Here is a 26,550-nt window from a genome sequence, read left to right as displayed (position 1 = left end):
CTCCCCTCTTCTGCTGCCACCTCCTCTGCCTCTCTCACCCCTTCGTTTCCTCTCCCTGGTTGGTGTTTGTCCAGTGGTCAGCTATCTCCTCTCCTGTTTCACCTGGCCCCACATCCACTGGTCTGCTGATATGAATGATCTAGGGGTCCTATTATATTTTTCTATTGAGTTCTTACTTGACCGACAGCCCTGTTTCTGTCTTTCTTTCCCTCAGGAGAAACTCTTGTCCCGATCCCTCCAGAGAGGGGAAGACGCACAATTTGATCAGGTGAGTTCAAGTGTGTGTGTGCACATGCATTGTTATTATGGACCCTCTCCCTCACCTCCAGCCATAATTGTACCCCCCCACCTACCATTCATACAATAGTTGAACTCCCCAGCTTCACCCAATCAATCCCCACTCAATGACCCATCCATCCATCCCTCATCTCTGACTGATGCCTGTGGAACTCTGAACAATGGAGCTGCTGCAGAGTGCTTTGTTCAGCACAGCACAACGCCAATGAGGATATGGTGCACTATAGATCCAGCTGCCTCCATTGTGACTGAGTGCGGTAGAACGAGCATACAGGGAGAGGGAGCAGAATCGCTGTGTCATCCTTAGCAGTGAATCAGCGTTGGGTGCTGGAGTCTGTCCGCCGGGTGCCGGGAGGGCGCAGAGAGCAGTTGCATAACTCTCCCTCCCAGCATCCATCATCCAGCACCCTCAGCACACCGCACTGTCCTTCAACACACACACACACACACACCATTCATTGTGTAGAAGACTACTTACTTTACCCCACTGCAGATTGACTGACAGTAAAAACTATACGCTTGACATGCATATATTGACTTTTTGTTTGCTCTGGTGCATGTAGTTGAAGAAGAAACATATTTATTGCTAGCATTATGGCAATATACCCCTACCATTTTTAGTCTGCAAAGGGGATGTTAATACATAATACATTCACAGTATGAGGTTGCAATTCTGATGATCAAAGTGCTGAGGTGTTTCTAACAGAGCCTGTTTGTTGATCGGCCCACGTTCTGACTGTATAGCACTGCAGAGCCCTGTGCTATGGCGGCTTTAGCGCTAGCTGCTCAATAGGATAGGACCTCACTGTGCTCGACATGTCATCAAACACTGCACTTACAATTCCAATCAATACATCCTGTTCTTTATTGTATGTCACCCAGTGATTCGCCCCCCCCCCGCTCCACGTCTTTCTCGATGTCCTTCCCTGCATCCTCTTCTCCTCATCTCCTTACAGTGGAGCCTTTTACGTCAAATATAGAACCTCAGTATCTGTGTCATATTGGTGATTAAGATGATTGTTCCGGTAAGGATTTCTTTGTATTGTTCATGTTTTTGACCTTTGTACATATTCTCATGATGTTTTACCTGTAAGCTGTAATAACTAGCTATTGTAATGTGTGTGTTCTTCTCACAGTTAATAAGCTCTATGAGCTCCGTAGCGGAACACTGTTTGCCCTCCCTGCTGCGCACACTGTTTGCCTGGTACCGGCGGCAGAGTGGCACTGAGGATGAGTCCTATGAGTACAGACCTCGCTCCAGCACCAAGTCCAAAGGGTACGATACTCCTCCTAATCTGCTCATCCCTCTCGCCTGTCCTCCCCTCACCTCCCACAATCTGTCATAACGTGCTCTCTCTCTCTCTCTAGGGATGAACAGCATCGGGATAAAGACTACCTATTGGAGCGGAGGGACTTAGCCATAGATTTCATATTTTGTTTAGTTTCAGTTGAAGTTTTAAAACAGGTGAGTCCTGTTTAATGTTACTTCTGCCTGTTTGTCTGTGCCTGTGTCTGGTCTGGTCTGTGCCTGGTCTGTGTCTGGTTTGTTAGATGAGTCCCCTTCCTCCGTGTGGTAGACAGCATGCACTGTCACTGCAATGCCAGCATACCAAGGCATAGCGAGCTGTCATCCTGAACCTACAGCATCTAGACCGACCCCAGACTATCCAGATCCAAACCACTCTCTCTTAGAACAAACCTTCACGGATCTCAGGGCTTGGTTGTCCTTGCCTCCAACAGGGAGGATAATGAATGGTAGTAAAGGGAGAGAGACCGCATGAAGGAAGTATTGATGTACCTAATATGATGTGATGTTTTCATGTTCACGTCACAGATTCCTCTTCACCCCGTGCCAGATACTTTAGTACATGAAGTTCTGAACCTGGCATTCAAGCACTTTAAACACAAAGAGGGGTGAGTGTAAACAAACACAAGACACACACACACCATTAATACACATACTATACTTTAGTCTAGCACACAAAATTCCAGAGGGCTTTTGGCTCTGAAGTTGATTCACTCATTACTTTATGGGTGTTTGGTCATAAACAGTCTATTCAATGTGTGACTTTATGGTCTGTCCACATATTAATGTCACTTAAAGGAAACACAATCACCACTTGTCAGACAACTTGAGTAAACCTTCACTCAGCTGCTTCAACCCTACAGTATGCAGCTACATGCTTGTGGTTTTAGAGAGATGGATGTTTGATCGGCCATAACTTTTATCACACTGTTTGGGATGCTATTTCCTTTAATGGGTTTGTTTGTTCAGCTGCTCCTTAGCAGGTCTGATGTTTCATGGTCAGTGTCTTAATACCCCCTGTGTTAATAAATCATGAGAGCTGGTTCTCTGAGTGTGAGTGGACCATGGATGTGTTCTGATTGGCAGGTGCTCTGGCCCTAACACTGTCAATGTGCACATCATCGCAGACCTGTATGCTGAGGTCATCGGAGTGCTCACACAGTCAAAGTAAGTCATCTTAACACAGTCCAAATAACTCAACATGTCACTCCTTTTTACTCCTAAACTATATATTAAAAAGGAGCCCGCTTCTTATGGAAGACTAAGTCAAAATGTGTGTCTCCAGGTTCCAGGCGGTGCGTAAGAAGTTCATCACGGAGCTGAAGGAGCTGAGGCAGAAGGAGCAGAGCCCCTATGTGGTCCAGAGCATCATCAGCCTCATCATGGGCATGAAGTTCTTCAGGGTCAAGATGTACCCCGTGGAGGACTTTGAGGCCTCCTTCCAGTTCATGCAGGTCAGTTATCCTGGGTGGAGCACACCTTGGCAAACCGTACCAAAACAATAAGCATTTCTTATTGGACAATTTCAGGTAGGCCCTCCCTGTTTCAAAACCTAATTTTTAGTGAATTTAACCCTGATGTGTCCATGAACAGGCGTGTATCTAGTCTATTTGATGCCCAGACTGTATATCTGATTGTCTGAGTGGCTGCGTATAGGGATTTAATGGCTCTCTGCTGAACTACACCCAGGATGGATGTTTTACTGCAGCCGTTTTGTTTGAGCTCAGCAGCTCTCTGTAGCAGAGCCTCATAAAGCCAGATGAGTAACGATCAGATAGCAGATCACGGTGCCAAGAGCACTGAACGGAGCAAGGCCTTTTCGTTAAGCTCAATACGGCAGTAAAAAGCTACTCAATATGCTCCCCTCTTAACAAGCCCTGATTTCCCAGCATGCTGATGGAACAGGTTGGGTAATCTGCCGTAGTTTATTTGTGCCACCACATTCCCTTTACGTCTGTTGGTTTCTGCCCATATGTGACAATCTGTTGCACGGTCTATTGTTTTTCCATTTGTCTATTTGGTTTGTTTATGTATGTGTCACTGTTGTCATCCATGTTGGTATGCGTCTGTGTGTTCCTCAGGAGTGTGCCCAGTATTTCCTGGAGGTGAAGGATAAGGACATAAAGCATGCCTTGGCTGGCCTGTTTGTTGAGATCCTCATCCCTGTTGCTGCTGTGAGTACCACCCAGACGACAACACAAAACATGGGAAAACCCCACATTGGTTATAGCTAGACAAGTTAATAGTAGGATATAGCCTTTCTGTATAACAGATTCCTTTGTGTTAGCTACCATAAAAAGCACCTTCGATTGGCTAATGTCATTGGATGCGTCTGAAATGGCACCTAATTCCCTATATATGGGCCCTGGTGAAAAGTAGTGCACTATTTAGGGAATAGGGTACCATTTCAGTCGCACGTATTGAATGTGCTCAGTGGTGACAGCTTCCTTCCTCCCTGCAGGCGGTGAAGAATGAAGTCAATGTGCCGTGCCTGAAGAACTTTGTGGAGATGCTCTACCAGACAACCTTTGACCTTAGCTCCAGAAAGAAGCACTCTTTGGTAACGTCTCTTTTCTCACACTATTATCTGGACCTTCCCTCCACTTCTCTCTGCTATGTCTCGTTTCCCTCTTTTTATGACATCAACTTGTTAACTCTTAATCTCCTCACACCATCTCCCTCTTTCCCACTTCTCTCTCTTTCTCGTCTCGTTTCCTTCCCCTCTCTTCTATGGTTGACGTGTGTTCTCTCTTTCAGGCTCTGTATCCTCTGGTGACGTGCCTGCTGTGTGTCAGTCAGAAGCTGTTCTTCCTCAATAACTGGCACATCTTCCTCACAAACTGCCTCTCTCACCTGAAGGTACACAGCACAATCACCTAAACCAGTTACTTAGTATACTGGCCTATGAAGGAAAATGCAGACTTCCATGCCAATTTCACATTTAATAGGACACTTAGTTTTATATTTTAAAGACAGTAGATTCCCTAATGTTTAAAAGTGGGCCATGTAATTGAGTATAATTTTCTAAAGACTCTATTATGAAAATAGATGATCTACTAGATGATCTTAGGCAGTAGTAAGTGCTATGAGCCTCCTTTAAAAAAATATTAATGTTTGATGTTTATTGCATACCAAGTTCTATCATTTATCACTGTCACTATGACTGAAACCTTACTGCTCTAGCATAATGTTCTTTACCAGGTAAGTTGTTAATTGTCATAGTGTGATGTTAGATATCCCCTGCACACCACAACTCCATGAGGTGTTTTTGGTTTAAAGGGTGTGCCTTAACGATCATATCTTCCTCCTCCCCTGTCCGACAACCCCCCGCAAACCAATCACAAACCGATCAATCGTGCTCCTCTCCTGTACCATCCTCAAGCTAGTTCTGCCGAGATGCTCTGTGTTGTGTGACTGTCTCCTCGCTCCTCAACTCTGAATTGATTCCATGGTGGACGTGCTATAATTCCCTTTGCTCTGTGGTGGTGATTCTATGGTGACTCTTTTGTTGAACTGACTCTATAATCACAGTCCTGTGGTGATCCATTTGCTTTTGATTCCCTGTGAGAGATTAGATTCCCTTTGATTCCATAGTTTTTAATTAACCCCCTAAGCCTATTTAGTGCTAATGTGAACTCCCTTGTTTTTGTGGTGGAACCATGATTCTGGTGGAGATTTGTTTGAGAATGTGTGATTTAGCTCTTATTGTCCACTGGGCCATTTTAACCTGTCCTTGTTTTGATGATCAGTTCAAATGCTAATTCAAATCCATTCAGTTGTGTGCCTTAAGGAGATCAAAACTCAATGGGTTAAAGTGATACCTTTGGTACAGTGTATCAGACTAGTGATGGGATGGGTGGACCTGCTCAGATTTCTGAGCCTAGTAGATTGTGTGTGTTATAGTCGTAACATACATATTTTTTCCTAGCTGGTCTCCTTTCACTGTCCCTGTCCTCGCACGATCTACTTACTTTTTACTCGCTTCACCTTGGCCTGCTTTGTGTGTTTTCTCCCTTCCCTGTCAATTTCACTTGCCTTCTATTGCACATCTTTCATTTCTTCACTTTCAGAAAGTATGAAATATTAGAAAATAAAGGTACATGTTGAAATGTAAATTTCAAAAACAATTTCATTTGGGCTATATTAGTCTTTATAGAACATAGATGAATTTTTTTATGTGTCAATGTTACTTTTGCATTTCATACTTTGCATCTTACTTCTGTGTCTAATATGAGACTGATTCAAGTGGATCGAAGTTAGTTAGGAGCGAGGTAGTTTTTTGTTGTCGCTCTGTTCTCTTTTTAACCTGCATGTCTACCTCCCCACATCCTCACACTCAGTGTCTCCTGTCGTTCTCTCACGTTTTCACTCGCTCCAGATGCCGTCTAACAACAGCATCCGAAAGCAGATTGAGACACTGCAGGTGAGTTTGTCTGGTGTCTGTATGGTGGCATGACACCATCCAACAGGTCATCTGACCTCGTCCTGGAGGACAGAGGGGATGCAGCTACTAAGCCAGGGGCAACGAGGCTCTGGAGTCTGATAGTCTTCTTAAAGTGGAGCTCATTGAGTGAAGATTACAGAGAAAGTAGTGTTTGGACACTTGGCTATTAGCCACACATTTCTTTGAGATGCAATGTTGGCTTGTGCTTTGCTGCTTTGTCTTTACTAGTGGTTTATGGCTTTGCTGTTTTGTGTGTGTTGTAGTAGTGGTTAGCGCATCGAGCTGGTGCATCAAGCGCACACACATTCTCAGATACCTACCTTACTCCTTGAGGGGTTTGAAGCCAGTTACCTGGAATGGGTTGTTGGTAGATCTGAGGACTCATTCCAAATGGATTTTGTAGTTTATTTTTGGAGATCCATAGAGTACTGCAGCATTTTGGGTGCTCTAATAGTCCTGAGTTACACCCAATTCTCTTATCATTGGTGTTGACATGCTGCTGTGTGTGGCACCCTCGCAGCTCCATGGCCCACTGATGGGTGGAAAGGTTATTGCAGTACCCTTGAAAGAATCCTTTGTATGGCTGTCAGCTGTGTTGATATTGGAGAGAATGTTGTGTGCATGGATTTGATGGGCAGCACTGTGTAATGGCACCTTTAGTCACAGATTTTTGGGAATGCTCAGCTGTACAAACATTCCCCGGAGGTTGGAATATCCCGAACTACAGCTAGCATAACATACATCACAAACTACAGCTCGCGTAACATGCATCACTAACTACAGCTCGCGTAACATACATCACAAACTACAGCTCGCGTAACATACATCACTAACTACAGCTCGCGTAACATACATCACAAACTACAGCTCGCGTAACATGCATCACTAACTACAGCTCGCGTAACATACATCACTAACTACAGCTCGCGTAACATACATCACTAACTACAGCTCGCGTAACATGCATCACTAACTACAGCTCGCGTAACATGCATCACTAACTACAGCTCGCGTAACATACATCACTAACTACAGCTCGCGTAACATACATCACAAACTACAGCTCGCGTAACATGCATCACTAACTACAGCTCGCGTAACATACATCACTAACTACAGCTCGCGTAACATGCATCACTAACTACAGCTCGCGTAACATACATCACTAACTACAGCTCGCGTAACATACATCACTAACTACAGCTCGCGTAACATACATCACTAACTACAGCTCGCGTAACATACATCACTAACTACAGCTCGCGTAACATGCATCACTAACTACAGCTAGCGTAACATGCATCACTAACTACAGCTCGCGTAACATACATCACAAACTACAGCTCGCGTAACATGCATCACTAACTACAGCTCGCGTAACATGCATCACTAACTACAGCTCGCGTAACATACATCACAAACTACAGCTCGCGTAACATGCATCACTAACTACAGCTCGCGTAACATGCATCACTAACTACAGCTCGCGTAACATGCATCACTAACTACAGCTCGCGTAACATGCATCACTAACTACAGCTCGCGTAACATACATCACAAACTACAGCTCGCGTAACATACATCACTAACTACAGCTCGCGTAACATGCATCACTAACTACAGCTCGCGTAACATACATCACAAACTACAGCTCGCGTAACATGCATCACTAACTACAGCTCGCGTAACATACATCACTAACTACAGCTCGCGTAACATGCATCACTAACTACAGCTCGCGTAACATGCATCACTAACTACAGCTCGCGTAACATGCATCACAAACTACAGCTCGCGTAACATGCATCACAAACTACAGCTCGCGTAACATGCATCACAAACTACAGCTCGCGTAACATGCATCACAAACTACAGCTCGCGTAACATGCATCACTAACTACAGCTCGCGTAACATACATCACAAACTACAGCTCGCGTAACATGCATCACTAACTACAGCTCGCGTAACATGCATCACTAACTACAGCTCGCGTAACATACATCACAAACTACAGCTCGCGTAACATGCATCACTAACTACAGCTCGCGTAACATGCATCACTAACTACAGCTCGCGTAACATGCATCACTAACTACAGCTCGCGTAACATACATCACAAACTACAGCTCGCGTAACATGCATCACAAACTACAGCTCGCGTAACATACATCACTAACTACAGCTCGCGTAACATGCATCACTAACTACAGCTCGCGTAACATACATCACAAACTACAGCTCGCGTAACATGCATCACTAACTACAGCTCGCGTAACATACATCACTAACTACAGCTCGCGTAACATGCATCACTAACTACAGCTCGCGTAACATACATCACAAACTACAGCTCGCGTAACATGCATCACTAACTACAGCTCGCGTAACATGCATCACTAACTACAGCTCGCGTAACATACATCACTAACTACAGCTCGCGTAACATGCATCACTAACTACAGCTCGCGTAACATGCATCACTAACTACAGCTCGCGTAACATACATCACAAACTACAGCTCGCGTAACATGCATCACAAACTACAGCTCGCGTAACATACATCACAAACTACAGCTCGCGTAACATGCATCACTAACTACAGCTCGCGTAACATGCATCACTAACTACAGCTCGCGTAACATGCATCACTAACTACAGCTCGCGTAACATGCATCACTAACTACAGCTCGCGTAACATGCATCACTAACTACAGCTCGCGTAACATACATCACAAACTACAGCTCGCGTAACATGCATCACTAACTACAGCTCGCGTAACATGCATCACTAACTACAGCTCGCGTAACATGCATCACTAACTACAGCTCGCGTAACATGCATCACTAACTACAGCTCGCGTAACATGCATCACTAACTACAGCTCGCGTAACATGCATCACTAACTACAGCTCGCGTAACATGCATCACAAACTACAGCTCGCGTAACATGCATCACTAACTACAGCTCGCGTAACATGCATCACTAACTACAGCTCGCGTAACATGCATCACAAACTACAGCTCGCGTAACATGCATCACAAACTACAGCTCGCGTAACATGCATCACTAACTACAGCTCGCGTAACATACATCACTAACTACAGCTCGCGTAACATGCATCACTAACTACAGCTCGCGTAACATACATCACTAACTACAGCTCGCGTAACATGCATCACTAACTACAGCTCGCGTAACATGCATCACTAACTACAGCTCGCGTAACATGCATCACTAACTACAGCTCGCGTAACATGCATCACTAACTACAGCTCGCGTAACATGCATCACTAACTACAGCTCGCGTAACATGCATCACTAACTACAGCTCGCGTAACATGCATCACTAACTACAGCTCGCGTAACATGCATCACTAACTACAGCTCGCGTAACATGCATCACTAACTACAGCTCGCGTAACATGCATCACTAACTACAGCTCGCGTAACATACATCACTAACTACAGCTCGCGTAACATGCATCACTAACTACAGCTCGCGTAACATACATCACAAACTACAGCTCGCGTAACATGCATCACAAACTACAGCTCGCGTAACATACATCACAAACTACAGCTCGCGTAACATACATCACAAACTACAGCTCGCGTAACATGCATCACTAACTACAGCTCGCGTAACATGCATCACTAACTACAGCTCGCGTAACATGCATCACTAACTACAGCTCGCGTAACATACATCACTAACTACAGCTCGCGTAACATGCATCACAAACTACAGCTCGCGTAACATGCATCACTAACTACAGCTCGCGTAACATACATCACAAACTACAGCTCGCGTAACATACATCACAAACTACAGCTCGCGTAACATGCATCACTAACTACAGCTCGCGTAACATGCATCACTAACTACAGCTCGCGTAACATGCATCACTAACTACAGCTCGCGTAACATACATCACAAACTACAGCTCGCGTAACATACATCACTAACTACAGCTCGCGTAACATACATCACTAACTACAGCTCGCGTAACATACATCACTAACTACAGCTCGCGTAACATACATCACAAACTACAGCTCGCGTAACATGCATCACTAACTACAGCTCGCGTAACATACATCACAAACTACAGCTCGCGTAACATGCATCACTAACTACAGCTCGCGTAACATGCATCACAAACTACAGCTCGCGTAACATGCATCACAAACTACAGCTCGCGTAACATGCATCACTAACTACAGCTCGTGTAACATGCATCACTAACTACAGCTCGCGTAACATACATCACAAACTACAGCTCGCGTAACATGCATCACTAACTACAGCTCGCGTAACATGCATCACAAACTACAGCTCGCGTAACATGCATCACTAACTACAGCTCGCGTAACATACATCACTAACTACAGCTCGCGTAACATACATCACAAACTACAGCTCGCGTAACATGCATCACTAACTACAGCTCGCGTAACATACATCACAAACTACAGCTCGCGTAACATACATCACTAACTACAGCTCGCGTAACATACATCACAAACTACAGCTCGCGTAACATGCATCACTAACTACAGCTCGCGTAACATGCATCACAAACTACAGCTCGCGTAACATGCATCACAAACTACAGCTCGCGTAACATGCATCACTAACTACAGCTCGCGTAACATGCATCACTAACTACAGCTCGCGTAACATACATCACAAACTACAGCTCGCGTAACATGCATCACAAACTACAGCTCGCGTAACATGCATCACTAACTACAGCTCGCGTAACATGCATCACAAACTACAGCTCGCGTAACATACATCACAAACTACAGCTCGCGTAACATGCATCACAAACTACAGCTCGCGTAACATGCATCACTAACTACAGCTCGCGTAACATGCATCACTAACTACAGCTCGCGTAACATACATCACAAACTACAGCTCGCGTAACATGCATCACTAACTACAGCTCGCGTAACATGCATCACTAACTACAGCTCGCGTAACATACATCACTAACTACAGCTCGCGTAACATGCATCACTAACTACAGCTCGCGTAACATACATCACAAACTACAGCTCGCGTAACATGCATCACTAACTACAGCTCGCGTAACATACATCACTAACTACAGCTCGCGTAACATGCATCACTAACTACAGCTCGCGTAACATACATCACAAACTACAGCTCGCGTAACATGCATCACTAACTACAGCTCGCGTAACATACATCACAAACTACACCTACAGTTGAAGTGGAAGTTTACATACACCTTAACCAAATACATTTAAACTCAGTTTTTCACAATTCCTGACATTTAATCCTAGTAAAAATTCCCTGTTTTAAGTCAGTTAGGATCACCATTTTGATAGAATGACTTATTTCAGCTTTTATTTCTTTCATCACATTCCCAGTGGGTCAAACGTTTACATACACTCAATTAGTATTTGGTAGCATTGCCTTTAAATTGTTTAACTTGGGTCAAACACTAAGTTGGGTGAATTTTGGCCCATTCCTTTTGACTGAGCTGGTGTAACAGGTTTGTAGGCCTCCTTGCTCGCACATGCTTTTTCAGTTCTGCCAACAAATTTTCTATAGGATTGAGGTCAGGGCTTTGTGATGGCCACTCCAATACCTTGACTTTGTTGTCCTAAAGCCATTTTGCCACAACTTTGGAAGTATGCTTGCGGTCATTGTCCATTTGGAAGACCCATTTGTGACCAAGCTTTAACTTCCTGACTGATGTCTTGAGATGTTGCTTCAATATATCCACATAATTTTCCTACCTCATGAAGCCATCTATTTTGTGAAGTGCACCAGTCCCTTCTGCAGCAAAGCACCCCCACAACATGATGCTGCCACCCCCGTGGTTCACAGTTGGGATGGTGTTCTTTGGCTTGCAAGCGTCCCCCTTTTTCCTCCAAACATAACAATGCTCATTATGGCCAAACAGTTCTATTTTTGTTTCATCGGACCAGAGGACATTTCTCCAAAAAGTACGATCTTTGTCCCCATGTGCAGTTGCAAACCACAGTCTGGCTTTTTTATGGCGGTTTTGGAGCAGTGGCTTCTTCCTTGCTGAACGGCCTTTCAGGTTATGTCGATATAGGACTCATTTTACTGTGGATATGGATACTTTTGTACCTGTTTCCTCCAGCATATTCACAAGGTCCTTTGCTGCTGTTCTGTGATTGATTTGCACTTTTCGCACCAAAGTAAGTTCATCTCTCTGAGACTGAAATGCATCTCCTTCCTGAGCGGTATGGTGGCTGCGTGGTCCCATGGTGTTTATACTTGCGTACTATTGTTTGTACAGATGAACATGGTACCTTCAGGCGTTTGGAAATTGCTCCCAAGGATGAACCAGACTTGTGGAGTTCTACCATTTTTTTCCTGAGGTCTTGGCTGATTCTTTTGATTTTCCCATGATGTCAAGCAAAGAGGCACTGAGTTTGAAGGTAGGCCTTGAAATACATCCACAGGTACACCTCCAATCGAATTTTCCAAGCTGTTAAAAGGTAGTCAACTTAGTACATGTAAACTTCTGGAATTAAACCCACTGGAATTGTGATACAGTGAAAGATAAGTGAAATAATCTGTCTAAACAATTGTTAGAAAAATGACTTGTGAAACTTCCGACTTCAACTGTAGCATGACATGCATCACAAACAACAGCTAGCATAACATGCGTCAAACTACAGCTAGCATAACATGTGTCAAACTACAGCTAGCATAACATGTGTCAAACTACAGCTAGCATAACATGCGTCAAACTACAGCCAGCATAACATGCGTCAAACTACAGCCAGCACAACATGCGTCAAACTACAGCCAGCACAACATGCGTCAAACTACAGCTAGCATAACATGCGTCAAACTACAGCTAGCATAACATGCGTCAAACTACAGCTAGCATAACATGCGTCAAACTACAGCTAGCATAACATGCGTCAAACTACAGCTAGCATAACATGCGTCAAACTACAGCTAGCATAACATGCGTCAAACTACAGCTAGCATAACATGCGTCACAAACTACAGCCAGCATAACATGCGTCACAAACTACAGCCAGCACAACATGCGTCACAAACTACAGCCAGCACAACATGCGTCACAAACTACAGCCAGCACAACATGCGTCACAAACTACAGCCAGCACAACATGCGTCACAAACTACAGCCAGCACAACATGCGTCACAAACTACAGCCAGCACAACATGCGTCACAAACTACAGCCAGCACAACATGCGTCACAAACTACAGCCAGCACAACATGCGTCACAAACTACAGCCAGCACAACATGCTGTACATTTATACATAGGCAGTCACTCTGGAACACATGTATTTTTTGACAAGCTTAAGATATTTCAACAGTCTCATACATCAGTAGTTTAGTTTCGATCTGAAGCAGACTCATCAAATCACAGCTGTGAGTAATTTATCATCACTGGGGCATCTCAAACATCTCTATAAATGAAACGGGCCGTATAAATTGCTTAATTCCGTACAGTAGGTCTAAGTGAATGGTTTGTGTGTCAGATCCCTGCTTATGTGGCATGCCCCACACCAGACTTGAATCTGTCACAGTGAGAAGACAGGTGGGTGAAGAAAGTGTTCTGTCTCTGGCCCTTTAGAACAAAGATCCCAAAATGTCCCGTGTGGCACTGGAGTCACTCTACAGACTGCTGTGGGTCTACATCATCAGGATCAAGTGTGAGAGCAACACCGTCACCCAGAGGTCAGTACCAGCCCGGACAGAACAGGCTGTGGGCCCACTCCACACCATCTCTGCATGAACTGACACTGTGAAATGAAAGTCATACAGACAGCACCTAAATCACCATATAGAACAAAGCAAGTGCCCACATCACTCCTTTAGCAGAACCAGAACTAGAATCCCATCTACACTCAGAACTGGTCCAGTCTACAGTCTCCTTGGTGAACATCCCAGTTTAAACCTTGAATCTTCTCCTGTTTCCTGCAGCCGGCTGCTTAGCATCGTTTCAGCGCTTTTCCCCAAAGGCTCCCGTAGCGTGGTGCCCCGCGACACGCCCCTCAATATCTTCGTCAAGATCATCCAGTTTATAGCTCAGGTATGTCTAATGAGGCCATGCTGGAGTAGTGATTCCTGTATAATTCCTCTAAACAGCAGGTAGTGGCTTGTGTCTTATCTATGATTAGTGATTATTGGTTTGTTGTGGCTGATTTCACAGGAAAGGCTGGATTTTGCTATGAAGGAGATCATTTATGACCTCCTGTGTGTGGGCAAATCTCACAAGACATTCACCATCAATCCAGAAGTAAGAGATAGCCGAGAGACATTAATGATCAAATCATACTCTCACTGTGATCGCACTCTTCATTCTCTGACCGTCCCTTCCTTCCTCTATCTCTCACTCTCCTCTCTCCCTCTGTCACATGTTCTCTTGCTGTCTCTCTTAGAGGATGAATATTGGCCTGAGGGCCTTCCTGGTGATAGCTGACAGTCTGCAGCAGAAGGACGGGGAGCCGCCCATGCCCACCACAGGGGCCATAATGCCCTCAGGAAACACCCTGCGGATCAAGAAGATCTTCCTCGCCACCACCCTCACTGACGAGGAGGCCAAGGTCATCGGTAGGTCACCACCTCTGAACTCCTTTCCCGTCACAACGGGCCATATCACTCTGATATGACTAGCTTTGTTGCTAACTCCGGCAATTTTACATTGATGTTGAAACTGAAATGTTGATTGTGCGCTCTCCCTGTCAAATTAATTTCTCAAATAAATAAATAAGCTTATGGCAGTGGGTCATTTTAGGATCAAATGTGTAGTGTGAGAGTAATATGTATGTGTGTGTGTGTGTGTGTGTGTGTGTGTAGGCATGTCACTGTACTACCCAGCAGTGAGGAAGGCCCTGGACAACATGCTGCGTCACCTGGACAAGGAGGTGGGGCGCTCCATGAGCATGACCAACGTCCAGATGTCCAATAAGGAGCCTGAGGATATGATCACGCAAGTGCCTCTCTGACTTAACATATGTGACCCGTAACATGAGTGTCCTTTACACATTTGTTAACTGTGTTGTGTTCCAGGGGGGAAAGGAAGCCGAAGATTGATCTGTTCCGTACGTGTGTGGCGGCCATACCCAGACTGATCCCAGATGGCATGAGCAGACAGGACCTGATAGAGCTGCTGGCCAAGTAAGGACCCCACTCCTTCACATGCACCACCTCTGTCTGGGACTAATTGATGAACAAAGTAATGGGGCTTATATTTTCAGCATCACTAGGAAGGACTTCAAAAACTGTGTCTTTAAAAAGCTTTGTGATTGTTTGACCCCTGTGTCCTCTCCTCCTCAGGCTGACCATCCACATGGATGAGGAGCTGCGTGGCCTGGCCTTCACCACCCTGCAGGCCCTGATGCTGGACTTCCCAGAGTGGAGGGAGGATGTGCTCTCTGGCTTTGTCTACTTCATTGTGCGTGAGGTCACTGACATTCACCCCACGCTGCTGGACAACGCCATCAAGATGCTGCTGCAGCTCATCAGCCAGTGGAGGCAGGCAGTCCAGACCAGCAACAAGGTGGGTGGAGAGTGGATAGCTATGGCATCTCTTTTTGTCCTGCTATATTTTGGTCTGCTCTGTGTGTTTTTAACTCTGTACAAGGAAAGGGTCTGGAACTCCTTGCTCTGTACTGTAGTAGTAGTGTTATTGTGTATTTTGACTTGGGTTTGTGTAAGAAAGTAACTCTGTGTATGCTCCAGCAGGGCCCTGGCAGCGGGCCATCTCTGCCCCTGGAACGCTCTCCTCTGTGGGGGGTGCTGCATGTGGTGGAGGGCCTGGCACTGGTGGTGCTGTGCAGTTGTCGCCCTGCCACCCGGAGGCTGGCTGTTAACGTCCTCAAAGAGGTCCGAGCCCTGCACACCGCTCTGGGCATCGCCAAGGTAACTACCAACTCGCTGATAGACGGTGATCTAAAAGTGACAAAAATAATGAGATGCAGTGTTTCTCAAGTAAGGTGCAAGAGACACATTGATGGTTACTGTCTGTTGTTCTCAGGGAGATGAGGAGTTGGCCATAGATGTGATGGACAGACAAAGTGCCTCTGTGCTGGAGAGCTTCATCCATCTCACAGGAGCTGACCAAGTAAGAATGTCAAAGCTGTTGTTTAATACAGCACAAACACACACACACCCTGACCCTCCCCTCTCCCCTGCAGACCAACCTGCTATACTGCCCCAGTGGTATCGACCTGCAGACGCTGGCAGAATGGAGCTCGTCTCCCATCAGCCACCAATTTGACGTGGTCAGCCCGTCGCACATCTGGGTGTTTGCCCACGTTACACAGGGCCAGGACCCCTGGGTCATCAGCCTGTCCAGCTACCTGCGCCAGGAGCACCTGCCCAAGCACTGCCCTACCGCACTCAACTACGCCTGGATGTTCGCCTACACTCGCCTGCAGCTGCTCTCTCCACAAGTGGATATCAAGTATGTGTCTAGGCCTTTCTCTCTCTCTCGTGTGTGTGTGTGCGCGTTACATTTGAGGTTGTTAAAAGGCACTTAGAATGGATGTGGTTGCAGTCTGCTCATTAGAGTGCTGGATGATGTCACCGGTTGGTCTATGGTGATGGTACGGTGAACATCATCACTGGAGACTCGGCGTGTGATTGTGGGTAACATCATCCTAATAGATCTAGCTCTCAGCTGTTTATGGATATGAGCCCCGTGAAGACGACAGTTGCTGCCGGCCTTTTATAATGTGTGTATGTGGCACACATGGATATTATTTCAGTAACTTTCTAATACCACCTGCCTGTTATTGTTTGACCTGTGCCCCTGCAGCAGCCCTATAAATGCTAAGAAGCTGAACAGCCTGAGCAGCAGTGGTGACTCGTACGTGGGGCTGTGGAGGAACTACCTGATCCTCTGTTGTAGCTCCGCCACTTCCTCCCCCAACTCCTCCTCTTCCTCTACCTCTGGCTCCATCCGCTGCTCCCCGCCTGAGACGCTGGCGTCCACGCCAGACAGCGGCTACAGCTACGACTCAAAGGTCAGAGGGCATGACCCCGCAGTGATCAACTATCCCCGTTTTGCAAGGTTTTACGTGGGTGCTGTCAATGATAATCCTATGCCATGTTTATTTCCTTTAGTTCTAGATTAAAACATTATTTGGTTTGTCATATCGATTTGTGGCCTTTGTATCCAGATTATTGGCACTCCGTCCCCCTCGTCCCTGTTCAAACACGTTGTCCCGATGATGCGCTCTGAGAGCATGGACATCACAGAGTCTCTTGTCCTGGGGCTTGGCAGGACCAACCCCTTGGCCTTCAGGTGAGGGAGCCGCCCTGTGTGTATGTGGCTGGTAGTCATATTTTTTGTTGTTTTGAGTTGCCTGGTTGAATTTGCAAATGTTTATATTGCCTAGTTTGGGGTTATTTGGTTAGTAGGTACAGTATGTAATGGGTAAGTGTGTGTGGGCATGTAGTTTACCTTCTATTGTCTTTCAGAGAGTTGATAGAGGAACTGAACCCCATCATTAAGGAGGCTCTGGAGAGGAGACCTGAGGTGGGTGCAGCTCACTTACCCCTCGCATCTCAGTCATGTATCTAACATCAAAACACTGTACTACCTACAACACTCGCCCTGCTCAGTAGTAACTCTTCTCCTCTGTTGCAGAACATGAAGCGACGCAGGCGTCGTGACATCTTGAGGGTCCAGCTGGTCCGGATCTTTGAGCTGCTGGCTGATGCTGGTGTCATCAGTCAGACGTCAGTGGAAACCAGGCCAGATGTCCTAATAGAGATAGAACTACATATGGTTATAGAGTATAGTATCCTAGTAAAGAATCATGGACCTCCCATCTTTGAATTTACCGACCCCTATCGTGTACCCCATGTGTGTGCAGGGCGAGTGGAGGTCTGGACGGGGAGAGTCACTCTCTGAACTCAGTGCTGTTGGAGTATGTGGATCTGACGAGACAGCTGCTGGAGGCTGAGAATGACAAAGACTCAGACACACTGAAGGACATCCGCTGCCACTTTAGTGCTCTGGTGGCCAACATCATTCAGAACGTCCCAGGTACTACACACACACACATACTACAAATTGTAAAATTCTGTGTATGTGTGTGTTGTCAGTATTTGTTGGACATCTCTGTGTGTGTGTGTGTAATCCCACCAGTGCACCAGAGGAGGACCATCTTCCCTCAGCAGTCTCTAAGACACAGTCTGTTCATGTTGTTCAGCCACTGGGCCGGGCCCTTCAGCATCATGTTCACCCCACTGGACCGGTACAGTGACCGCAACATGCAGATCAACCGACACCAGTACTGTGCTCTCAAGGTACAACCAGCTGTTCACACACTCTAAACACTATACACACTTCTGAGTCCGAACGTGGTAAATGTTTGTCTACTGTGGGTGTGTTTACCTTGTAGGCCATGTCTGCAGTGTTGTGCTGTGGTCCAGTGGCTGATAACGTTGGCCTCTCCTCTGATGGTTATCTCTACAAGTGGCTGGACAACATCCTGGACTCTCAGGACAGGAAGGTAAGAGCTCTTCTACACTGCAGCCTCACTGCTGCGCTTAAACTATCCCTTTATTACCAGCTGCTGTCCTTCATCTGCACTGATTTGATCGTAAAACAGTGAGACTAAACTTTCACGGTTGAATTATTTAGTGGTGCCGATGAAAGAAAGGAAATGGCTCGACTCTTGAGGTGCCTCACTGAGTGCAGTGTATATTGAGGGCTTGTGCTGATGGTCCCTGATGGTGTCTTGGGCTCCCCCTGCAGGTGCACCAGTTGGGCTGTGAGGCGGTGATGCTGCTGTTGGAGCTGAACCCAGACCAGAGTAACTTGATGTTCTGGGCTGTGGACCGCTGCTACACTGGTTCACGGCGCGTGGCTGCCGGCTGCTTCAGGGCCATCGCCAACGTCTTTCACAACAGGCACGTCCAAATTAAATTCTCCGATTTTATAGTGCGTGTTTGTTTTTCTGTGTATTAACTGAAATGCTGTAATCCATAATGTGTTGATGTGATTGATATGGTCTACAGGGATTACCAGTTTGACACCGTGGTGCTGCTGAATCTCATCCTGTTTAAGGCAGCTGATTCATCCAGAGATATCTATGAGGTGGCCATGCAGCTGCTGCAGGTTGGTGTGACACATTCCTGGACACCATGTTTATTTACTGCTCTGTGTCAGCTGGTTTTAGTCCAGTATGTACTTAATGTGATTTTTCTCTGTGGTTATTCCCCAGATCTTGGAGCCCAAGCTCTTCCGTTACGCTCATAAACTGGAGATCCAGAGAACAGATGGGATCCTGAGCCCTCCCTCCCCACTGCCACACCTCTACTCCGTCTCCTACTACCAACTGTCTGAGGAGCTGGCCAGGACATACCCAGAGCTCACCCTGCCCATCTTCTCAGGTCTGCTTTGTTACACATCACACACTGCCACATAGTCATCTGTCTCATTAGGCTAATCTTAAATGCCTTCCTGGTTCAAGTAGTCCTTAATAAAGGGAGTGGTCTGTCATTTGAGATTCTGGTCTGTAGCCATATCTTTGGCATTTGGTACAGATGTGACTTATTGATGTGGTGACTGTGCTGTTTTCGACCCCAGAGGTGAGCCAGCGTATCCAGACAGCACACCCTGGTGGTCGCCAGGTGATGCTGCACTACCTCCTGCCCTGGATGAACAACGTGGAGCTGGTGGACTTCAAGCCGTCGCCACGGCGACATGAGGAGACCCCCATCTGTGAGGATGAGGAGGACGCCCACGAGCGTGATATGATGGTCAACAGCCGCCGTTGGCTCCGCGGGGAGGGCTGGGGCTCCCCGCACGCCACCACCATGGTGCTCAACAACCTCATGTTCATGACTGCCAAGGTACAACCGCAACCTACCACACACACTAAATGTACTCTGCTGCTGATAAATGGTTGAGTTTGAACTGTATTGCTCTTGTGTATGCAGTACGGGGATGAGTTTGAACTGTATTGCTCTTGTGTATGCAGTACGGGGATGAGTTTGAACTGTATTGCTCTTGTGTATGCAGTACGGGGATGAGTTTGAACTGTATTGCTCTTGTGTATGCAGTACGGGGATGAGTTTGAACTGTATTGCTCTTGTGTATGCAGTACGGGGATGAGTTTGAACTGTATTGCTCTTGTGTATGCAGTACGGGGATGAGTTTGAACTGTATTGCTCTTGTGTATGCAGTACGGGGATGAGTTTGAACTGTATTGCTCTTGTGTATGCAGTACGGGGATGAGTTTGAACTGTATTGCTCTTGTGTATGCAGTACGGGGATGAGTTTGAACTGTATTGCTCTTGTGTATGCAGTACGGGGATGAGTTTGAACTGTATTGCTCTTGTGTATGCAGTACGGGGATGAGTTTGAACTGTATTGCTCTTGTGTATGCAGTACGGGGATGAGTTTGAACTGTATTGCTCTTGTGTATGCAGTACGGGGATGAGTTTGAACTGTATTGCTCTTGTGTATGCAGTACGGGGATGAGTTTGAACTGTATTGCTCTTGTGTATGCAGTACGGGGATGAGTTTGAACTGTATTGCTCTTGTGTATGCAGTACGGGGATGAGTTTGAACTGTATTGCTCTTGTGTATGCAGTACGGGGATGAGTTTGAACTGTATTGCTCTTGTGCATGCAGTACGGGGATGAGTTTGCATGGTCAGAGATAGAGAACGTGTGGACCACCCTGGCAGACAGCTGGCCAAAGAACCTGAAGATCATCCTGCACTTCCTCATCAGCATGTCAGGGGTCAACAGTGAGCCCAGCTTCCTGCCCTATGTAAGTCCAGTTTACACACACTATCCTCTCTCCCTCACACACCTCGCATATCCAATAATTATTCAGTCATCTGAAATGTTTAAAATGTGTGTGTCCCCTCAGGTGAAACGGGTGGTGGTGTACCTGGGCAGGGATAAGACTATGCAGCTGCTGGAGGAGCTGATGTGTGAGCTGGACCTGACAGACCCAGTGAGCTCTGCTGTCACTCACATGGACAACCCTCCCTACTACCGCATTACCTCCAGCTACAAGATCCCCTCCGTCACCTCAGCAGGTATATATCACACTGTCCACTGTCTTCTGTACATGTACCTCTATTTTATAGCCTACTGTCCTGTGATACAAAACACAGATGCTTGATGTTTCTAGGGTACTTATTCCCCCATCTACTTCCTTGTGGACTTGTGGATTGTATGTATGATGTCATAACATTGTTATGTTCCTCCTAAACCTTGTTGCCATAGTTCCTAGATGCCTTTCCCCATCTCTGTCCACAGGAACCACCTCCAGCAGTAACACCATGGTGCCAGGACCCGACGCTCACCATGACAGCAGCAAGAACAAAGACCCCAACATGGACGACAGGTATGAGATCACACACAGATACAGACCGACCCACCTGTGAGACTACAGCTGTCTCTCTCTGTTGTCTGCAGTTCCACCCATCTGGACATCTACAGTGGTCTGAACAGCAACCTGAACCGTCAGCACCACCGCCTGGAGTCTCGCTACAGCAGCAGCTCTGGAGGATCCTATGAGGAGGAGAAGGGTAAGAGACCCTCCACCCAGCCATACTACTCTACTTTCTGCTTTATACTTACACACATCCATGTTGCCACAGGTGTGATAATCCCCTGTTTTCTCCAGGTGACTCCATGCCGCTGTATGCTAATTGGCGTCTGAAGGTGATGGACCACAACCGTCCCGAGCCCCTCCCCTTTCCTCCGACAGGGGGATGCTGGTCCCCTCTGGTGGACTACCTGCCAGAGACCAACACCCCTGGAGTACCCATTCACAGGTAACTCCTACCCCCCTCCACTTGACCTCTGACCTGTCTGTATGACCTCTTCCCTGACCCAGCTGACTTTCTGGTGTGGTGTATCTCAGGTGTAACATAGCTGTCATCCTACTGACTGACCTCATAGTAGACCATGGGGTCAAAGTGGAGTGGAGCGCCTACCTTCACCTCCTGCTGCACTCCATCTTCATAGGTAACTAACCTCTCACCTCTATACAGCTGGCTGATTACAACTTGAGTGATGTATACTTGTCTTTAGACACTTCATTTGCATGCAAAACAGACTCTTCATTTGCCAGTGTTAATGTTTATGAAATAGATTTTTCATATCAGGCCTTTGTTTTTCCTACCAGGGTTTGACCACCAGCACCCTGAGGTCTACGAGCACTGCAAACGCCTCCTGCTTCACCTGCTGGTCGTCCAGGGAACTAACGGCAGTGTTCAATCCTTGGCCTCTGTGCTGCTGCGCAACCGAGAGTTCAACGACCCCAAGGTGCTGACAGTGAAGTCACCGCCCCACGACTTCAACCTCACAGGTCAGTAGTGATCTGCAACGATCTGAGTAGCTTAACTAAAGAACAGAAATCCCTTTGCCTTTATTCTGTATTGCCCAATAAGATCAGGAGGGGGCAGCAAAGATCCATGTCCTCATTTCCTCTCCTACCTTTACAGATCACTATGTGAAATCTCATAGACTTGTCTTTATTTCAAGTTTATAGCGATTCCTCAGCCATGAATCGCTGTTCTCATATGCTTGTGTGTGTATGTTACTCATGCAGGAATGTGTGACGTTGTGCCAGACTATCAGCCGTCTCCTATGACCGACTCAGGCCTGAGCTCCAGCTCCACTTCGTCCAGCATCAGCTTGGGTACAGGAGGAACCCCCCTGCCTCACCTCACCCCCACCCTAATTAACGAGGTGGACGTCATCGCCGAGCAGGATGAGAAGGTCAAGGCCCTCATCGAGTTTGTCACCTCCAGGTGAGTATCTGAGACTGCATGTACTTGGAAATGGATGTATTTTGTTTATACTGTATGTGGAAGTGTGTATCTGTGTCATAGCTGTATATATCAGTTATTTGTCTCATGTGATGTACCCTCATGACTAACTTCATCTAATCCACGTATCTGGTCTCACGCTTGCAGCCATGTCTGAAAGGATGGGGTATTTCTCAATTGCATGTGTTTGCGTGTGCCAATACAATTTATTTTGTACATTTTGGGATCAGAATATCAGGGTTGGATGTGTTGTATGATGATGGTTCTGACTTCCCTAGTTTCCGGTCCTGATTCTGTCTTGTCCTGCAGGAAGCGGGGGCCCCTGTGGAACCATGAGGACGTGTCGCCCAAGAACCCCAACATAAAGAGTGCTGACCAGCTGTGTGTGTTCCTCAGACATGTAGTGACAGTCTTCAAACAGTCCCAGTCAGGTCAGTGTGTTTTTAATGCTGTTCCTTATCTCCTTCTACTGTACGGTCTTTCAACAACTGACTGTCCTGTCCACATTTGTTAGCACTCCACAAAAATATATTTCTATTCACCGTTGTTGATTAGCATGAAATATCTCTATTCTTATGTGTCTGTAACACCTCTGCATTTTGATATTAAATATATATGTGTGTGGTTGTTAATCAGGTTTCCAGCTGGAGCAGTTGCTGAGTGAGGTAGCGCTGCAGACTGCTCTGTCGTGCTCGTCTCGTCACTATGCAGGGCGCTCCTTCCAGATCTTCAGGGCTCTCAAACAACCCCTCACAGCCGCCACGCTCTCTGATGTCCTCTCACGTCTTGTAGAGACAGTGGGCGACCCTGGAGAGGAGGCGCAGGTGAGCTACACCCCCACCTGTAACAAGACAACCACCTTTAAATATGTCCTTTGGGCTATCTGCTCTATTACTGTTATCAATTACTTATGATCTCAGATCAGAGTGTCGCAGTTTGAACAGGCGCTATGCTCCAGAGGGATCAGCCACTCTGACCTGGGATCAGTGTGGATCAGCAGCTCTGTTACCAAGCAGCGGCCACTGGGTACTGCAGTATCAGGGGTCCATCTGTCTGGGTGGTTGACCTCTGCTCCTCTGTCTCAGGGCTTTGTTATCGAGCTGTTGCTGACTCTGGAGTCAGGGATTGACACTCTCGCTGACACAGTAAAGAATTATGACCTCCTCACTGCCTTGGCAAAGTAAGCACTGACCAATTCAATATCTGATATATCTATGCCTGTCTTCGACGCTTTCTCTCAGTAAACACAATCGTGCATTCACACTTTCTCAACACACATCTTTGAGACTGTCTAAAACCCAGTACTAGTGAAATACTCAGATTGTAATTTCTTATCCTGCAGGGCTTCTGCCCACGATCACCTGCTGGGGGCTAAGTTTGCAGCCAATAGGAAGAGCACGGGCCAGCTGAACCTGAGTAGTGGGGGTCTGTTCCACCACGGTCACTACCCCCACGGCCACGCCCGCAGCAACTCCCTCCGCGCCAGCCTCATGGGCGAACGCAAGGGCGACCGTCGCCGCAGCAACACCCTAGATATCGCTGATCGGCTGGGTGGCAGCCATGGCAACCTAGCCCGAACGCAGAGCTTGTCGTCATTGCGGGAGGGTGGAGGAGGGGGTCCTGGGGGGGAGGCCATCCCTCCTGTGGACCCCACCAACCTGATGGCCACGGTGTTCTGGATTGCAGCCTCCCTCCTGGAGTCGGACTATGAGTTTGAGTACCTGCTGGCCCTGCGCCTGCTCAACAAGCTACTGGGTCAGCTGCCCCTGGAGAACGCAGACAGCAGGGAGAGGCTGGAAACAGTGCAGGCCAAGCTGAAATGGTACAGCTTCCCTGGTCTGCTGCAGCTCTTCCTCAAGGGCTTCACCTCAGCCTCCACCCAGGAGCTCACCATCCACCTGCTCAACAAGCTCATCAGCGTCTCCCGCCACACACTGGTCGACCCCTCCCAGGTGGCAGGTAAGCGACTCACCTTATTGCTTTTTATCTTAATTCCCAAGATGGCATAGCAGTCAGATGTCCTCGTCGTGTCCCATGTATGTATGTACAGTGCCTTGCGAAAGTATTCGGCCCCCTTGAACTTTGCGACCTTTTGCCACATTTCAGGCTTCAAACATAAAGATATAAAACTGTATTTTTTTGTGAAGAATCAACAACAAGTGGGACACAATCATGAAGTGGAACGACATTTATTGGATATTTCAAACTTTTTTAACAAATCAAAAACTGAAAAATTGGGCGTGCAAAATTATTCAGCCCCTTTACATTCAGTGCAGCAAACTCTCTCCAGAAGTTCAGTGAGGCTCTCTGAATGATCCAATGTTGACCTAAATGACTAATGATGATAAATACAATCCACCTGTGTGTAATCAAGTCTCCGTATAAATGCACCTGCACTGTGATAGTCTCAGAGGTCCGTTAAAAGCGCAGAGAGCATCATGAAGAACAAGGAACACACCAGGCAGGTCCGAGATACTGTTGTGAAGAAGTTTAAAGCCGTATTTGGATACAAAAAGATTTCCCAAGCTTTAAACATCCCAAGGAGCACTGTGCAAGCGATAATATTGAAATGGTAGGAGTATCAGACCACTGCAAATCTACCAAGACCTGGCCGTCCCTCTAAACTTTCAGCTCATACAAGGAGAAGACTGATCAGAGATGCAGCCAAGAGGCCCATGATCACTCTGGATGAACTGCAGAGATCTACAGCTGAGGTGAAAGACTCTGTCCATAGGACAACAATCAGTCGTATATTGCACAAATCTGGCCTTTATGGAAGAGTGGCAAGAAAGCCATTTCTTAAAGATATCCATAAAAAGTGTCGTTTAAAGTTTGCCACAAGCCACCTGGGAGACACACCAAACATGTGGAAGAAGGTGCTCTGGTCAGATGAAACCAAAATTGAACTTTTTGGCAACAATGCAAAACGTTATGTTTGGCGTAAAAGCAACACAGCTGAACACACCATCCCCACTGTCAAACATGGTGGTGGCAGCATCATGGTTTGGGCCTGCTTTTCTTCAGCAGGGACAGGGAAGATGGTTCAAATTGATGGGAAGATGGATGGAGCCAAATACAGGACCATTCTGGAAGAAAACCTGATGGAGTCTGCAAAAGACCTGAGACTGGGACGGAGACTTGTCTTCCAACAAGACAATGATCCAAAACATAAAGCAAAATCTACAATGGAATGGTTAAAAAATAAACATATCCAGGTGTTAGAATGGCCAAGTCAAAGTCCAGACCTGAATCCAATCGAGAATCTGTGGAAAGAACTGAAAACTGCTGTTCACAAATGCTCTCCATCCAACCTCACTGAGCTCGAGCTGTTTTGCAAGGAGGAATGGGAAAAAATGTCAGTCTCTCGATGTGCAAAACTGATAGAGACATACCCCAAGCGACTTACAGCTGTAATCGCAGCAAAAGATGGCGCTACAAAGTATTAACTCTAGGGGGCTGTATAATTTTGCACGCCCAATTTTTCAGTTTTTGATTTGTTAAAAAAGTTTGAAATATCCAATAAATGTCGTTCCACTTCATGATTGTGTCCCACTTGTTGTTGATTCTTCACAAAAAAATACAGTTTTATATCTTTATGCTTGAAGCCTGAAATGTGGCAAAAGGTCGCAAAGTTCAAGGGGGCCGAATACTTTCGCAAGGCACTGTGTGACTTTCCAAGGCACTGTGTGTGTG

The 26,550-nt window shown here is 46.5% G+C and overlaps 1 protein-coding gene across 38 annotated transcripts in view; it reads left to right on the top strand.

Annotated features, from left to right (window-relative positions):
• fryl (FRY like transcription coactivator) overlaps positions 1 to 26,550 on the top strand; it is a 114,043-nt gene that overhangs the window by 56,701 nt on the left and 30,792 nt on the right. For 19 of the 38 annotated variants that reach the window (XR_016496315.1, XR_016496313.1, XR_016496314.1 and 16 more), the window contains 43 exons: positions 215 to 268; positions 1,434 to 1,573; positions 1,666 to 1,762; positions 2,132 to 2,211; positions 2,690 to 2,770; positions 2,889 to 3,057; positions 3,685 to 3,777; positions 4,065 to 4,163; positions 4,361 to 4,462; positions 5,982 to 6,026; positions 13,677 to 13,780; positions 14,027 to 14,135; positions 14,256 to 14,342; positions 14,485 to 14,656; positions 14,903 to 15,035; positions 15,116 to 15,223; positions 15,383 to 15,605; positions 15,788 to 15,967; positions 16,083 to 16,169; positions 16,243 to 16,511; positions 16,866 to 17,073; positions 17,230 to 17,354; positions 17,531 to 17,588; positions 17,700 to 17,791; positions 17,929 to 18,101; positions 18,204 to 18,364; positions 18,460 to 18,570; positions 18,816 to 18,970; positions 19,079 to 19,178; positions 19,285 to 19,453; positions 19,650 to 19,915; positions 20,700 to 20,840; positions 20,943 to 21,114; positions 21,338 to 21,425; positions 21,497 to 21,609; positions 21,708 to 21,858; positions 21,948 to 22,051; positions 22,212 to 22,394; positions 22,638 to 22,839; positions 23,167 to 23,288; positions 23,494 to 23,681; positions 23,943 to 24,037; positions 24,200 to 24,816. Coding sequence is in view for 33 of the 38 variants with exons in the window: in XM_090235932.1 (XP_090092058.1) it covers positions 215 to 268; positions 1,434 to 1,573; positions 1,666 to 1,762; positions 2,132 to 2,211; positions 2,690 to 2,770; positions 2,889 to 3,057; positions 3,685 to 3,777; positions 4,065 to 4,163; positions 4,361 to 4,462; positions 5,982 to 6,026; positions 13,677 to 13,780; positions 14,027 to 14,135; positions 14,256 to 14,342; positions 14,485 to 14,656; positions 14,903 to 15,035; positions 15,116 to 15,223; positions 15,383 to 15,605; positions 15,788 to 15,967; positions 16,083 to 16,169; positions 16,243 to 16,511; positions 16,866 to 17,073; positions 17,230 to 17,354; positions 17,531 to 17,588; positions 17,700 to 17,791; positions 17,929 to 18,101; positions 18,204 to 18,364; positions 18,460 to 18,570; positions 18,816 to 18,970; positions 19,079 to 19,178; positions 19,285 to 19,453; positions 19,650 to 19,915; positions 20,700 to 20,840; positions 20,943 to 21,114; positions 21,338 to 21,425; positions 21,497 to 21,609; positions 21,708 to 21,858; positions 21,948 to 22,051; positions 22,212 to 22,394; positions 22,638 to 22,839; positions 23,167 to 23,288; positions 23,494 to 23,681; positions 23,943 to 24,037; positions 24,200 to 24,816 (6,226 nt within the window). In the remaining 5 variants the exon portion in view is untranslated. The remainder of the gene's footprint in view (positions 1 to 214; positions 269 to 1,433; positions 1,574 to 1,665; positions 1,763 to 2,131; positions 2,212 to 2,689; positions 2,771 to 2,888; positions 3,058 to 3,684; positions 3,778 to 4,064; positions 4,164 to 4,360; positions 4,463 to 5,981; positions 6,027 to 13,676; positions 13,781 to 14,026; positions 14,136 to 14,255; positions 14,343 to 14,484; positions 14,657 to 14,902; positions 15,036 to 15,115; positions 15,224 to 15,382; positions 15,606 to 15,787; positions 15,968 to 16,082; positions 16,170 to 16,242; positions 16,512 to 16,865; positions 17,074 to 17,229; positions 17,355 to 17,530; positions 17,589 to 17,699; positions 17,792 to 17,928; positions 18,102 to 18,203; positions 18,365 to 18,459; positions 18,571 to 18,815; positions 18,971 to 19,078; positions 19,179 to 19,284; positions 19,454 to 19,649; positions 19,916 to 20,699; positions 20,841 to 20,942; positions 21,115 to 21,337; positions 21,426 to 21,496; positions 21,610 to 21,707; positions 21,859 to 21,947; positions 22,052 to 22,211; positions 22,395 to 22,637; positions 22,840 to 23,166; positions 23,289 to 23,493; positions 23,682 to 23,942; positions 24,038 to 24,199; positions 24,817 to 26,550) is intronic. The other 19 variants (XM_090235953.1, XM_090235933.1, XM_090235931.1 and 16 more) reach the window with 3 other exon arrangements.

This window comes from Oncorhynchus mykiss, chromosome 5 (assembly GCF_057628025.1).
Source record: "Oncorhynchus mykiss isolate SJ-2025 chromosome 5, ASM5762802v1, whole genome shotgun sequence".
In the NCBI taxonomy this organism is placed as follows: Eukaryota; Metazoa; Chordata; class Actinopteri; order Salmoniformes; family Salmonidae; genus Oncorhynchus; species Oncorhynchus mykiss.
The sequence above is the reverse complement of the archived record's forward strand: the minus strand, read 5'-3'. Positions and strand labels throughout refer to the sequence as shown.